This window comes from Sciurus carolinensis, chromosome 16, assembly GCF_902686445.1.
Source record: "Sciurus carolinensis chromosome 16, mSciCar1.2, whole genome shotgun sequence".
Lineage (NCBI taxonomy): Eukaryota > Metazoa > Chordata > Mammalia > Rodentia > Sciuridae > Sciurus > Sciurus carolinensis.
Genome location: NC_062228.1, coordinates 15,724,343 through 15,740,335, shown reverse-complemented (window position 1 = coordinate 15,740,335; position 15,993 = coordinate 15,724,343). Strand labels below are relative to the sequence as shown.

Sequence of the window (15,993 nt, the reverse complement as noted above, 5' to 3'; positions counted from 1 at the left end):
TTTTTTAATACTATGCTCTTTTATTTATTTATTTATTATGGACAAATACCTTTATTTTATTTACTCGTTTTTATGTGGTGCCGAGACTCAAACCCAGCACCTCACATGTACTAGGCAAGCACTGTACCACTCAGCTAAAACCCCCTTCTGTTAGGATTTTGATATTCTGCCTAAACAACTCTGCTTCTGCTCCATCAAACCCTGTAAATATCTTTCTTATTCCACTTGAACATAAACACACCCCGTGCTAGGGCCCATCCATGAAAATACCCTCTTTGACCTGCTTAGTTTCCAGCATTTTCACCCTAGGCAGCCTTTCTATACAGATGCCCTCCCTAACTGCTTGTATTATGACTCCCCATTCTGGGTTTTCTTATTTCTCCCACATGGACATACCTTTCAGACCTGAAGGGTAGGTAACCTATGGTATGGAACCTTGTGTAAGATCTTTGAAAATTTTAAATAAGCCATTAATGTTTTGCTTAATGGTATATGGACCCTCTACGACTTCAATGTTTTGTTTCTTCTAGGAAAGACAGGTAATTTCTTTATTTCCCCACCCCCAGTACAGGGGTTGAACACAGTGCATTGTATATCTTAGGCAAGCACTCTACCTACCAGCCAATTTCTTTAGAAAGTAAGTAATTAAAATGGTTGAATGGTATATTCCAATCTATATTTCATGCTAAGAAATTAGACAATAATTGTGACTTTTTTTTAACCTTTATTTTATTTATTTTTATGTGGTGCTAAGGATCAAACCAATGCCTCATATATGCAAGGCAGGCGCTCCACCACTGAGCTACAACCCTGACCCTAACTATAACTTTTTAAGTGAAAAGAAATATCTACCAGAAAGAAAACTATATAATGTACTATAATATGTGTGGAACTCAAGTTAGTACCCCCACCTCCCCTGTGCTGGGAATTGAACCCAGTGCCTTGTGCGTATGAGGCAAGTACTGTAGCACTGAGCTACATCCTCAGCCCTCCAGTTAGTTTTCTTTTCTCCAAATTGAATGTATACTGCTGTGTATTGTCAAAATTACCTTAGAGAAGTAGGTTGTTTTTAGGAAACAACAGTAAAATAGCAATCTGGAAGGAATAATATGAACAAATAAATACGTGACGGCAGACTAGCAAATAGGCTTAAATTTAAGAAACAGAAAAATTTGTTAAAGCATCACCCACCAGTTATTCCTGGACTTCATAATCTTCCAGAAACTAAATGTTCATTAGACCTATTGTTAGTATGTTTTTTCCATGCCACGTATGATAACTCTCAAGCCTGAAGTATTTTTTAACAAAATGAGTGCTCTCTCTCTTAATGCAGAACTGTGTTGGTGCCAGTTGCTTTGTTTTAGAATGTCTGATATGAAACTATAACTTTGGAATTCCAGTTTATTGAGTTAGTCAATGGAAAGATAGAAGAATAAGGTTGTTACTCCCCAAACCATTTATTTTTTTTTAAAGTTTAAAAAAATCTTCCAGCTGGCTTGTGGTAGCATCATAATTAGAGTTAAAAAAAGAAAAGGTAAACTTTTGTATTTAAAACAAAATAAGTGTTACAAATGAATTTTTCAGTATTATAGTGTTACTTCTGTTATCAGGGAATACTCATTGTTTGAGTATCTAATATCTGTTTTGAGCATAAGTTCACTTTTTGTTACATATTTAAAGCCTTCCCAACACAAAATAACATCTTTTTTTTTTTTTCACTACAGATATTTCCATTTAGTTGCTTGCTTGACAAGTGAACAGAAACAGTATTAGTTGTGTATAACTTAATGACCAAAAAGTAAATAGGATAGACTTGAGAAGAGTCATAAAGTAAATGGGCTATGAAAATTTTGGTCTTACTCTCTGACTCCCTAGTTCTTAGGTCATCAAGGATGAGGTGGCAATGAATATTCTAAAAAGAAATAATAACTTATAGAATGCTTTTTAACAAAAATTGTCCTATTTAAACCTTGAAGCAACTCTCTGAGGCTGTGCTCTGTCGGTGGATACTTTACTTTTATTGTATTTTTAAAAATTATACATTTTAGTAAAAAGTGAGAGAGAGTGTGAGTTTTTCAGTGGTTCACAGCTTCCTGGAACAAGCAATTACAGGATAAAGAAGCAGAGAATATAGGTGGTTACAGTTGCTCAACTGGGAAGGGGGGCGGGGAGCTTTACTATTAACTTACCAATTTTTTCGTTGTCTCTTACTGTTGTGTTGCCCTCAATATAGAATTTCTGTCTACTTTGAGCATGTATTGTAATGACATTTGTCCACTCCCTGGTTTCTGGTGTGAAGAATAAAGACTGGATTGATACAGAAATAATTGGTGACATAAATAAATCAATTAGAGTTTACAGAAGGGCCAAACAAGCCAGCCAGGTCAACCCATTTTTACATTGTTGCCATTCCACCCAACTTGGGAAAAATTAGTTGTTTTCAGTATTTGAGAATGTTGATTTCATTCCTCCATTTCCTCCTTCCAGTTGCCCTATGCTCAGTGTTGTTGCAACTTTATAAGACAGATTCTTGATATTCTGAATCTCTTCCCCTTTCTGCTTAATTTCTTTTCTTATAACTCTATATTAATAATTTATGTTACTGGAGTTAGTTATTATACTGCACTAAATGTATTTCTGCCATGTGAATACTTAAGTAGTATACTTACATTGGGATTTTGGTTAATTTAAATTCATATTGAACCATGGGTGAGTTGTTTAAAAATTATTAGCAACTTTAACAGAACAAAATATATAAGAAAACAACCATCTCAGTTGTTAGACTGAGGAAAGACTTCTGTTAGAAAACAACAGTAAAATAACTTCTAGACTTAACAAAAGGCCAGGGAAAGTGAACACATGTAAGTGTTGTGCAACTTTTTTTTTTTTTTTTTTTGGTACTGGGAACTTAAGGAGGTATTTTACCACTGAGCTATATCCCCAACTTTTCTTTTCTTTTCTTTTCTTTTTTTAAATAATTTTTTAGTTGTTGCTAGACCTTTATTTATTTTTATTCTTAGTAAGTACACATCAGTTTCTTTTGGGAACAGAGGAAATGTGAACATTTCAGAGTAATCTTAGTAAAGCAATATGTGGTATTGAAAAATTTTTCATTATCTTTTTTTTGACAGTGATAATATTTAAAAAATTTTTTTTCATACACGTATATAGGGTAATAATGTCTGTCTCATTCTACCGTCCTTCCCATCCCCACTGCCCCACTGCTCCCCTCACTTCCCTCTGCACAATGCAAAGTTCCTTCATTCTTCCCTACCTACCCCCTAATATGTATCAGGATCTGTTTATCAGAGAAGACATTTGACCTTTGGTTTTTTGGGTTTGGCTTGATAGTCAGTTGGCATGATATTCTCCAGTTCATCCATTTACCTGCAAATGCCATAATTTCAATCTTCTTTAAGAATGAGTAGTATTCCATTGTGTGTATGTACCACATTTTCTTTATCCATTAATCTGTTGAAGGGCATCTGTGTTGGTTCCATAGTTTTGCTATTGTGAATTGAGCTGCTATAAACATTGATGTGGCTGCATCACTGTAGTATGCTGCTTTTAAGTCCTTTGAGTATAAATGGAGGAGTGGGTTAGCTGGATCCAATGGTGGTTCAGTTCCAGGTTTTCTTAGGAATTTCCATACTGCTTTCCAAAGTGGTTGCACCAATCTGCATTCCCATCAACTGTGTATGAGTGTACCTTTTTCTCCACATCCTCGCCAATACTTATTACCCGCTTTTATTCTTGATAATTGCCATTCTGATTGGAATGAGATGAAATCTTAGAGCAGTTTTGATTTGCATTTCTCTAATTGCAAGAGATGAACATTTTTTCATATGTTTGTTGATCGATTGTATTTCTTCTGTGAAGTGTCTGTTCAGTTCCTTAGTTCATTATTGATTGGGTTACTTTTTTTTTGATGTTAAGTTTTTTGAGTTCTTGTATATCTTGGAGATTAGTATTCTCTCTGAGGTGCGTGTGGTAAAGATTTTTTTCCCATTATGTAGGCTCTCTCTTCATGTTATTGATTGTTTCCTTTGCTGAGAAGAAGCTTTTTAGTTTGAATCCATCCCATTTATTGATTCTTAATTTTACTTCTTGTACTTTAGGAGTTTTGTTAAGGAAGTCAGGTCCTAAGCCGACATGATGAAGATTTAGGTCTACTTTTTCTTCTATTAGGTGCAGAGTCTCTGTTCTAGTGCCTAAGTCTTTGATCCATTTTGAGTTGATTTTTGTGCAGGATGAGAGAGAGGGTTTAATTTCATTTTGTTACATATGGATTTCCAGTTTTCCCAGCACCATTTATTGAATAGACTCTTTTCTCCATTTTATATTTTTGGCACCTTTGTCTAGTGTGAGATAACTTATTTATGTGGGTTTGTCTCTGTGTCTTCTATTTTGTACCATTGGTCTACATGTCTGTTTTGGTGCCAGTACCATGCCGTTTTTGTTATTATTGCTCTGTAGTATAATTTAAGGTCTGGTAGTGTGATGCCTCCTGCTTCATTCTTCTTGTTAAGGATTGCCTTGGCTATTATGGGTCTCTTATTTTGATGGACCTTTATTTTATTTGTTTATATGAGGTGCTGAGAATCGAACCCAGTGCCTCACACATTCTACGTAAGCACTCACTGAGCTACAAACCCCAGCCCTTCCCAGTCCTTTTTATTTTTGATTTTGAAATAGGGTCTTGCTAAATTGCCTAGGCTGGCCTTGATTTTTCGATTCTCCTGTCTTAGCCTCCTGAGTTACTGGGATTATAGGCATGCACCACTGTGTGCAGCTGCTGTGAAGTTTTTGATCAGCTGTTATATTAATCTTCATTAAATTTTACCTTATTCCTTTGGGTACCTATTTTAATCTTTCATTATGTGTGATGCGTTATGACAATACAAAATATATCCTTCTTATGCCTCTGTCATTTCCAGGTTTGAAATCTTTGTTGAGGTTCTAAGTATAATCAGCAACTACCTTCAGGTTGAACCTGTACATTTTTGAGTGCTGTTTGTTAAAAACTCATCTATTTTACCAAGTTGACGCTTCTTTATCTTGTTTAAAATTTTTTTTTTGAGATTTCATCATATATTTTAGTGAATTTAGAATAACTGTGCCTATAGCATTTTCATCTTCCTTCAGTAGAATAGCTTTAAAAGACAAATTGGTTTGCAGCCTGGCCTTCATAGTTTTGCTTTTCACAAATAGAAGCTGTTTTTGTCTGAGAGTTTATCAGGAACTGCTTGCTCTTGTATACTTCTCATTTGTGCTTTCTCTCCCTTTTTTGTTAAAACAAACAGCTTTATTGATAGATACTTTACATATAAATGTTTACCCATTTAGGGCTGGGGTTATGGCTCAGTGTCAGAGGGCTTGCCTAGCATCTGTGAGGCACTGGATTAAATCCTCAGCACCACATAAAAACATATAAATAAAATAAAGGCATTGTGTCATCTACAACTAAAAAAAATTTAGAAAGTTTACCCATTTAGAGTATGCTTAGAAGTTGTTAGTATATTTACAGAGTTATATAACTATCACCTTTATCTAATTTTGGAACATTTTTATCATTCCAGAAAGAATCTTATTTATTTGCCCCCACCCCTACCCAGTGATTTTACTACTAAGAAGACTTTTTGTAAAAGAGGTCTTTTCTCAGAAGCTGTCTTTCCATTATAGATTTCCCATTCTGGTACAAATATTTTGTGTTTATAAACCTAGAATGTCATTGTTCCCTTATCTTTCTAAACTAATTTAAAAGATAACATAGCAAAAATAGATACTGTGATGTAACATGAAATGACTAGCACTTACTTAGGACTGTATCATTTTCATAAAATTAAAGAATCTGTGCTCTTGTTCAGGCATTCTTTCATTAACTAGTAGAGATTAGTTTGAATTTAGAATTGCATGACAGCAGTGTTCATAGCATAATTTATATTTCTTTAATATTTTGGTATTGATGGAAGCAGATAAAAAGTTCTGTAGCCAGCTGTGGTGGCACACACCTGAAATCCCAGCTAGCTCTTTTGTAGGCTGAGTCAGGAGGATTACAAGTCTGAGGCAAGCCTAAGCAATTTAGCAACACCCTATCTCAAGATAAAAAATTAAAAGGGCTGGGGATGTGTCTAAGTGGTTAAATGTCCCTGGATTCAATCCCCAGTAATACCCCTGCACATCCCTCCCCATCCCTCACCCTACCAAAAAAAAGTAGATGCATGTGGTCAGGTTGTACAATTATAGCTTGGAGGGAAAAAACTTTTGAGGTTATCAGGATGAAAAAAAGAGTTTAAATGAAGTTGTTTAAACTAGAGGAACCAACCCGTAGTAGTTAATTTTGTTTTGTTTTTGTTTTTGGTGGTAATGGGAATAAACCCAGTGGTACTCTGAGAAAGTTTCATAACCAGGTGTGGTGGCACTGAGCTACATCCCCTGCCTTTTTTATTTCAAGGCCCAAACTGACCTTGAATTTGTAATCCTCCTACCTCAAACTCCCTAGTATTTGGGATTACCTGTGTACCCTGCCACACCTGGCATATCAAAGGAACTTTTTGTTTTCAACAAGAATTGAGAGAGATAAATGTATCAAAATGAATATTTGTTGGTAATGTCATTTTATTAGATCCTATCTCCCTTTCTCCTGTATTATTTGAAAGCTAGAAATAATTTATTTAAGGTGTTTAGCAACATATAACAAGTTGAAAATTGCAACCAGGCATGTTATATTCAGTCAGACAGATGCTGAATATGCCAGATACTTTGAAGATGAACATTTCAAGTGTTAGGTAGTAGGGTTTTTCATAACAAAATTTTAAGTTTATTCTTTACTGTAAATGAAGATCATTTAAGTATACAACGTCTGATTTTAGCTTTTCTTCATGACCTTTTCCTTATCCCTATCCATATCAAAGTTAGGATACATACTTTAGTGATTATCTGGGATGACCAAAGTATTTATGAATTCAGTAAACAGTTAACTAAAAGTGTTATCAAGTATAAGCTGTTTTGTAGTGCTAACTTTTTTTTTGGTCACTCATGCACATAATAATCTTTAATTGTTGGAATGTTGGGTTTCTTGGAATACTAGGCCTTTGTTCTTTAGTTATTTTGAAAATAGGCATATGCTAACTGGTCTTTCAAAGTTACTTCCAGCATTGATTTTAGTACCTTTGCGAATATCTTGAAAATTATTTCCATCCAAACTATATAATGATAATCACAAAATAATTTTTAAAGTAGCAGATACAAATTTAATTTTATGGACAATTAAACTATTATAAAATACTTTCTGTAGATAGAGGACTCTAATCAGGGATACAAAAATAATCATAACCTTAAATAGGTATGTATAAGCTTCCTGATATAAGAGCATTGCATACCCGTGCCTTTCCAGAGTCAGAGATGCCTCAGAGAATAACAAGTATTTCCTTGGGCATGACATTCCTTTTTTATTTTTTTCAGACATGAAAATGAATTATGATGGTGTTGGATTAAAATTGTTTACTAAAGGGTATCAAGTAAAAGAGCAGGTTCAGACTAATGAACTAATTAGAAAAGCCAGTTTAAAACTGATATATACCAATATTCCATCTCATATGTAAAAGATGGCAAGTTACACTGGTGCCGTTACCAAGGAATATATTGGAGGATCTTGGGTTGTTGAACATTTTTTCTGTCTAGTTTTAATCACTTTAAAGATTTAATAACTTCTAGAGACTCTCTTGAACCCAAGGAATGAAGCCAAAAAATTAGGACGCAGAATGAAAGGAAAATTACACTAAAAGAAAAAAAAAATTGCTAGTAACTTTTTACAGCATTCATATATGCTGTTGATTTTTGTGAGTAGCATTCCTTGTGAGAGAAAAGATACTCATTTCATGCACATGTAATTAGGTTGTTAAATGACTCTTTAAAACTGTTTTTCTCCTTCATTTCCCCCCACAGAATCTGTCTATGATCTTCTCCCAAAGGAGTTACAGTTACCTCCATCTAGTGAAACATCTGTAGCATCAATGAGTCAGACAAGCGGTGGTGAGGCAGGCTCGCCTCCTCCAGCTGTAGTTGCTGCTGGTATGCATTTCATTTTACTTTATTAAAGAAACCTAGGATATTATCTGGCCAACATGAACAGTGCTGGCAAAGTTCATATCAAAAAGAGTGTGATTTGAGGGTTTGTTTTAAGGAGGTTTTAAAATACATACCTTTAGCCTTAAATTTTTTCAATATAATTTTCTTAATGTAATTATTTCAGAAAATAATAAGTGCCAATTTCTAAAATGGATCTTGTCTTCAAATATGGGAACCAGTTTAAAATTTTTACTGGCTGCACGTAAAAAGGTTAAATACTAAGCTATGGATAGAAAATTATATTTGAGTTTCTTTTTAACCTTTGTTTATTTATTCATTTATTTATTTTTGTGATACTGGGGATTGAACCCAGAGTTGCTCTACCACTGTGCTACATTCCCAGTCCTTTTTACTTTTTATTTTGAGACAGGGTCTTACTAAATTGCCGATGATCTTGCTAAGTTGCTGAGTCTGATCTCAAACTTGTGGTCCTCCTATCTCAGCCTCCGAGTTGCTGAGAAAATAGGTGTGTGCCACTTCACTCAGCTGTCTTTTTAACAATTATTTTTAAATACTTCTCAAGGAGAAAAATGTTTTATATATTTTGAAAAAGGACTCAATCTCTCAAGTGTCTTTTTTGTTCATGTTACTATAATTTTTCTCTACATTAAAAATATATGATTTTATATTTTAAATCCATCAAGTTATCAAAGATATGAATATAAGTATAATATTTATGTAAAGACATTTCTATCAATGAAAGCATATAGAAAGTAATGTTTGAAATTTATGAAGTTTATTTTTACTCAGCTCTCAAATCATACACTTTATAACTATGTAAGATTGGTTCCAAATTTATTTTGAATTACAATAAAAGATTGACACATAAGCTAATAGAAAAAAGTCTTAATTAATGATAAATTAGTATGAATGTTTTCCATAATATTAACTTACCCAACTGTAATTTTAAGTTGGGATTTTATACATTGCTAAGTGTTCACTTGAGAAAAATGAAAAAAAAATTATATATTCTGAAGTTTTATCTGTCCTTCTAATTAGAGGTTCCTTACCTAATAGGATACCTCTTAACTAAACTCCATCAGACCATTGTTTTCAGTTAATTCTTTTGGTTTCAAAAAGAGAACAGTGAAGTGGAAGGTAATGGTTTAAATGTTTCCCAAACTGTATAGTGCAGTATGACACCTTCCTGGTTGAGGGCAGGAAAACTTTAAATATGATAAATAAACTTATCAGCCCTGCTCACTGTTCATGTGTTGCCAGACATTTTCTAACAGTTTCTGTGGATTTAATTGTGAATTTGTGAACTTTTTAGTAGTCAAATTGAGAAGATGACCTGGTTCACATTATATCCACTGGGTTCTAAAATGGCTCTAAATATTTTTGTGGAGTTTAAAGTTTTAAAAATTGCATCAGATAATGTGAAATAAAATATTTTTATAAAGTATTTCACTTTAAATCCACATGTAGAAATTGACTAACTGATTTCTTTTGTATTTTTTGAGATTGTTTTTTTTAAAGACATGTTGAATCTGTATAGAACTAAAAGTCTGTTTCTTCTGTGCTTTTTAACATCTGTTTACAGTAGATCCAGTTCCTTTTAAAAACTGAAAAAATGTTTGTTAGACTTGGGAGAAGAGCAACTCTTCTTTTTAAATACTACTAAACTAAATTTTACAAATTTCTGTATGTAAATATTAAAAGTTCTTAATTTTGAGTCACTAATGAAATGTTACCCTCCTTCCCAATATAATTGAGAAAATTCTCTCCAGATAAAATTAGATTGAAATTATGAGTTGAAAAATCATGAAAGTAAGAGATTTGACCACAGGAAGCATTCTGAAGTAATGAATTCTTAACTATCTTGAAAGTATTGACATCATAAAGATGGTGAAGAGAGGAGAATAAGGAGGTTACCTTTGGTAGTTTTCTTTTATCCATACAGAAAGTTTCTGTGATCTAAAACTGTCATAATGTACTTAAACATAATTTACTTTAAACATAATTTACTTTTAGTAATCAACATAGTTTATTCTAGTATTCTGATGTCATATTGGTAGTAAGATTCTTTTATTTTATACCATTAGAAATAAAAAGAGTTTAAATTACAAAATAATTATTGTAGGGAAACCTATTATATAAATCATTAGAGTCACATTTTTATTTGACATATTAATGTCCTTGGTGATAATACTGTCAAAAGAGAGATTTGGAGTATATTACCAAGTTACTCAGTGTTTTCCTGGCCAAAAGACTAAGATGTCTAGGGAAATGCACATTAATTTAAATTTCTGTGAATTAAAAAAATGTAGCTTTTGCTGTTTAAATATGAAATGCATAAAAATGATGACTCTTATGTAGTTAATTCTTCAGAGTTTTGAAGGAGCCGGATTGGCTGCTATCAGGTATGAGGGCCTGGTGGGAACAGACTTCTAGTTCTGCCATAAAGGTTTGTGTTTCACAAGTTTTAAATCAATTTAAATTTTAAGATTTAGAGGCTGGGCATATGGGTGTTTATGGACATTCTTTGTTATTTAATTATTACAAATGTGTTTCTCAGATTCACCAATGTAGATTTTTTTTCCCCTTCACATATTACTGAGTGCATGAATAAATATGCTGCTAATCCACAATCCAGAATACTGGGTAAAGGAGTCTCTCTCAACCATTTTTTGTTTTTGTGTTTTTTTTTTTTTTTTTTTTGCTTCTATACTATTTAAACCTTACACACTCTCAATAATAACATCTTTTTAATCCTGTAAATCCCAGGGCTGCAGTGGGGGAAAGGGGACCTAAACACAGTTTCTCTCCTTTCAGTGGAACGGTGTGTCAGTTCGAAATTTGTTTGTTTCTCCTTTGCCTCGTGTAAAGGTAGTAGAGTTTAAAGTTAAGTACATCAGTGAGTAAAAACTTGAAAATTGTAGATTCTCAGTAATTAAGACAGAGGCCATTTTTCTTAAACGAAAAGCATTATCCAAATGCATTGATGGTATGTTTGTTTGTTTTTGTTTTTTTTGGCAATATAAGGAACTGACCAAAAGAAAGGCAAGTCATAAAAGGATCCTTTTTTTTTGTTTTTTTGGAGAATTCAATTGTAGTATAGATTATGAAGAACTAAAATTTATGTACTATTTAGGAGAATTGAAATACTTATTCCAGAATTGGGGTTTTTGAAATGAAATATGGCAAATTTTGTTAACAAAACAGCTTTATTGAGATATAATTCACATGCTATTCAGTTAAGTATCATTTTTAATTTATTGTCTGGAGTTTTTATCCTTAGGTTTACTTAATTTATTTGTAATAGGAATTGTTTCACAGAAATCAACAGTAACTATTGGTCTTCATTTTAAGAAATCAAATTATTTTGTTCTATACTAGACCATCTTCATTTGGGTATATGATATTACATTTATTAGTTTATATCAAAATATGACATTTTGGTAAGGTGACTTCCACATTTTAAAAAAAATTTTATTCCAATTTTTGAGCTAAGTAACGAATTAAATAAACCATAGTTTTATGATTCAGAGAATCTTTATAACTAGTTTATAATTTTTTATTTTCATGAAGTTGGTATTTTACTTCCAGTAATTATATATTATTACTCTTTTTAGAAGTATACTTGAAAGCAGTTTTTAACATGTATGGTACACCCAGTCAAAACTTGTATAATAGAAATCTGTTTTGAATATCTCTAATAATTGGATCACTGTAGGGTTTTAAGGCTATAATTTAAGTTTATAGCTTTACATAAAGTGATCCATATAATAAACTTTTCTTTTAAAGAGCTTTGAATTCTATGCCATGACAATTATTAAATCTCAAATATATAACAGGTGTTTTCTATGTTGAAAGAACCTAATTGAGTGCTGTTTACACTGTTGGGGAGAGAAAATTAGACAAGTAAATTAATGTCCTGTAACCAAAGAACAGCCATCTTTAATTCACTTCAGCCCTCTTAATCATTTAAATTAAACTCAAAGGAGTTTCTAAATCATCCATAACAACAAAAACATACAAAAATATGAGGTGAAGAAAATGTTATTATTTTCAAGTTTCCACTTTGTTATTGGAATTGTGCTAGATAGTTTTCATATCATTGTATGTAATCATATCTCAATTATTCTAGCCCCATGGTACCTTGTTTTTGAGGTCTTAGTTTTTCACTTCTTGCCATTGTTCCTGAGGGAATTTAATTATGTATTATCATTTGGGTTAGGGGAACATAATATCCTAGATGAAGAAGTCTGTAGGCTATTAAGTTGAAAAATTTATGCCCTTTTCGTAGAAGTGTTAGGACTTGCAAATTGGAAATACGATTTCTAGAAGAATATGAGTTAAAAAAAAACTGATAAACAGCAACAGAATTACCTATCCTGTTGAATTTATTTTAACTTATTTACTTGTATTAGAAAGTACTTACTGCTGTTTAATTTGGATTTCATTCTTGAATTGACTATATTTGAAGAATAAACTTGCTTGCTGGGTTAACTGGGTTTATATATTTCAGAATTGTCACCACTTAGGTAGTACGTTATTTGTAAATGAAGCCATTAACAAGAAAGGTAAATAATTCACCTGTTTATTGATGTTGTAAGCTAAAATGTTGTGAGTTGATATCATATAGTGCCACTTACTTTTCCTAGAAAATTGGACCACTTCAGAAGGAAGTCAGAGCCTAGTTACAGACATGTTTCACAAGTAGATTTAAAAATCTCTACTTTTCCTTCTATCTTAATATTCTGAAATTCCATAGTAAATATAAATGTACATACATGTAAAGATAGCTTGTATGTATATAGAGATTTATTAGAATGAAAAGTATAAGCAAACTTGGAGCCATAACCATTAGTTTAGAAACAACTGCTTATTCAGGTGGCTGTCCACATTATAATTGTCATTAATAGAAAGTAAACGTGGACTGTTAGCACTATCTTCCTCACATATTTTCCTTTTATTGTCCTCCTAATTGTTATTTTTAGCAACAGCATTTTTCCCCCTCTGTGTTGGGGATGGAACCTGTGGCCTTTTACTTGCTATGCCAATTGCAAGACTTCTAATGATAAGTTACATTCCTAGCCCATTTTATTTTGTTTTGAGACAGGGGCTCACTAAGTTTTCTGGGCTAACCTCAAGCTTGTGATCCTTTTAACTCAGATTCCCAAGTAGTTGGGATTACAGGTATGTGCCACCATGCCTGACTGTTTAGCAATAATTTTTATAAATAATTGTTATTTATTCAGTTTCTGATTAAAGAAAACATATTTATATGTTACCTGAGTCTGTAGAACAGCGCTTTAATTAATTAATTCTTTTTTGTGCTGAGTTTGAACCCAGGGCCTTACATGTGCTTGACAGGAATTCTGTCCCTGAGCTATATCCCAGCCCTTAGAACTGCATTTAAAAATTGATCACAGATTCTTAACCATTTATAAAACAAATATTTACATAAAAATAGGTGCTGTTTTTATGTGTTTTGTACAATTACACTTAAAAAGTTAACACGCCTGACTGGGGATGTAGGTCAGTGTCAGTGGTAGAGCACTTGCCTAAAATGTACAAGGCCCTGGGTTCAATGCCCAGTACTGGAAAAGAAGAAAAAAAAATAACACACAGAAGTAACCTCATTTTTTATCTCACTAATAACATAATGTAAGCAAAAATATTGACATAATTCATATAACAAGAACTTTATTTGTTTCTTTGATATATTTTAACAAATGCTATCATTTAGCTGGGCATGGTGGTGCATGGCTGTATTCCTTAGCTCCTTGGGAAACTGAGACAGGAGGATATCAGGTTCAAGACCAGCCTCAGCAACTTAGTGAGACCCTATCTCAAAATTAAATAAAAAGGGCTGGGATGTAACTCACTGATAAAAGTAATCCTGGGTTCATGCCTCAGTACCAGCAAGGGGGAAAAAATGCTGGGGAAGTAGCTCAGTGGTAGAGCACTTGCCTAGCATATGCCAGACCCTGAGTTTCATCCCTAATACTTGAAAAACAAAAACTAAATTTACAAAGGCCACCATTTTATGATTTTTTTTTAAATATAAAGAGTTATTCTCAGTAGAAACCCTTTATAAAAAAGAACATTGATAAAAGATGATGAGTCATAGAAAGAACAGACAGTTTCTGAAGGAGTTATAATTCTGTAAAGATGGCTGTTTAATTTTTTACTTACACCTGGGTCTTTGGCAGTATAATAAATGCCTTTATGAACTAGTGTAATTTATTTTTGTTTGAAGTTATTTGAGGTAGAGATTTCTGTCTGGGATTTAATCTCTTAACCTGCTTGACCAGCAGTGCTGCCCAGTAGTACTTCAGTCCCTGAATGATAGAAAACATCTTTCTGTAACAATAGGAAAGAACTTGAAAAGGACTTAAAAATCAAATTATTGTACTGGGAATGTAGCTGCAACTAGAGCACTTGCCTAGCATGTATGCTCTGAGTTCCATCTCCAGTGCTACAAAACAAGCAAACAAATAACAAGTAATTTAATGTATACCTAGTACATGTTTTACACCATGCTTAAAACTTTGGGTTGGTGGGACAACAGATTCATTTAAAACATTTCCATAAATGTCAGAAAAAAAATTTGTTTTATTTTCCAGGGAGCATTCTTTAATAAATATTCTATGTTATATTGCATTCTGGCAAGGTAAAAATAATTACAGTCTTGGACTGCTAATGGGGCTTATTGGTAGAGTGCATGCCTAGCATGTGTGAATCCCTGGGTTGTATCCTCAGCATTGGGAAAAAAAAAAAAAAATTACAGCAATGCATCACTTAACAATGGGGTTAGGTTTTGGGAAATGCATCATAAGGCAATTTCATTGCGCAAACATCAGAGTATCTTTAACATACTAAGCCAGCTATGTCACTAGATGATATAATGTATTTGACCACCATTGGATATTCAGTCTTTTGTTATTTGAAGATTCATGTTATGTGGTACATGACTACTTCAGGAGAATTCATATTAAAAAAAGATAAATAATTATTTTAGAGTATTAGAATCCTGAATTACAATTGATGGACTTGGGAATAAAAAGATGGTCTCCAATAAATCAGTAGCAAACTTTTTGACTTTAACAGTAGTGCAATTATTCTTTAAAATAGAACTTTTGGATCATTTTATGCACTGTATCATATCTAATTTAAAATTATAAATTGGTAACTTTTTTTGAGGGAAGGGAAAGGAATTATGTGGGAATCAATAGGACCTGAGAAATGAAAAGATTCTTTTGCTGCTAAAATACAGGTATCTCTTACAGTTTGATTGTATTATTCAGAACATATTTTCTTCCTTTAAGAGAGTTTGGGTATGAGCATAGCTTAAAAAACATATGAAAGAGAGAGATCATTCTGACTTATGGATTAGATTGCATTTATAAACAGATGAACAAATTGGTGAATATGAGTTAACAAAAAATTTGGGTAAGAAATTTTCCCATATGCATTTATTTGGATATTAATGATTTAGTTTTTTAAAGTTTATTTTAAAACATTGCTTATTGTAGCATGTAAACTTATGTTGGGTGGGAAAAGTATAAATGGGAAATTGAAATTGCTTTAAACATGTAAATTAAATGATCAGTCCTACAATTTTTTTGTTAATTAATCTGGATTGCTTATTTTATATGCTGGGATGCTAGTTGTTTTTTCTATTAATACACTTAACTTGCATTCTAGCTTCGCCATTCAGAGACAGGCATCGTGTGGTGGGTTGTGTGACAGTGTCTGTCAATAGTGAAGACAAATAGTGCCAGAGACACTTAACCCATCCAATCTCACCCAGGGTATAGGTCGGTCTCGTTTTCAGACTTCTTCATAAGTCTTTTCTTCTTTCTTTCTTCCTTCCTTTTTTTTTTTTGTTTTTGTTTTGTTTTGTTTCGTTTT

At 32.7% G+C, this 15,993-nt stretch overlaps 1 protein-coding gene across 4 annotated transcripts in view; it reads left to right on the top strand.

Annotated features, from left to right (window-relative positions):
• The window catches only part of Nfat5 (nuclear factor of activated T cells 5), a 108,936-nt gene that overhangs the window by 37,367 nt on the left and 55,576 nt on the right, over nt 1-15,993 (top strand). For 3 of the 4 annotated variants that reach the window (XM_047527316.1, XM_047527317.1, XM_047527315.1), the window contains one exon: nt 7,948-8,073. In XM_047527316.1, coding sequence (XP_047383272.1) covers nt 7,948-8,073 — 126 coding nt within the window. Of the gene's footprint in view, nt 1-7,945; nt 8,074-15,993 lie in introns of those variants that run through there. The other variant, XM_047527318.1, reaches the window with a different exon arrangement.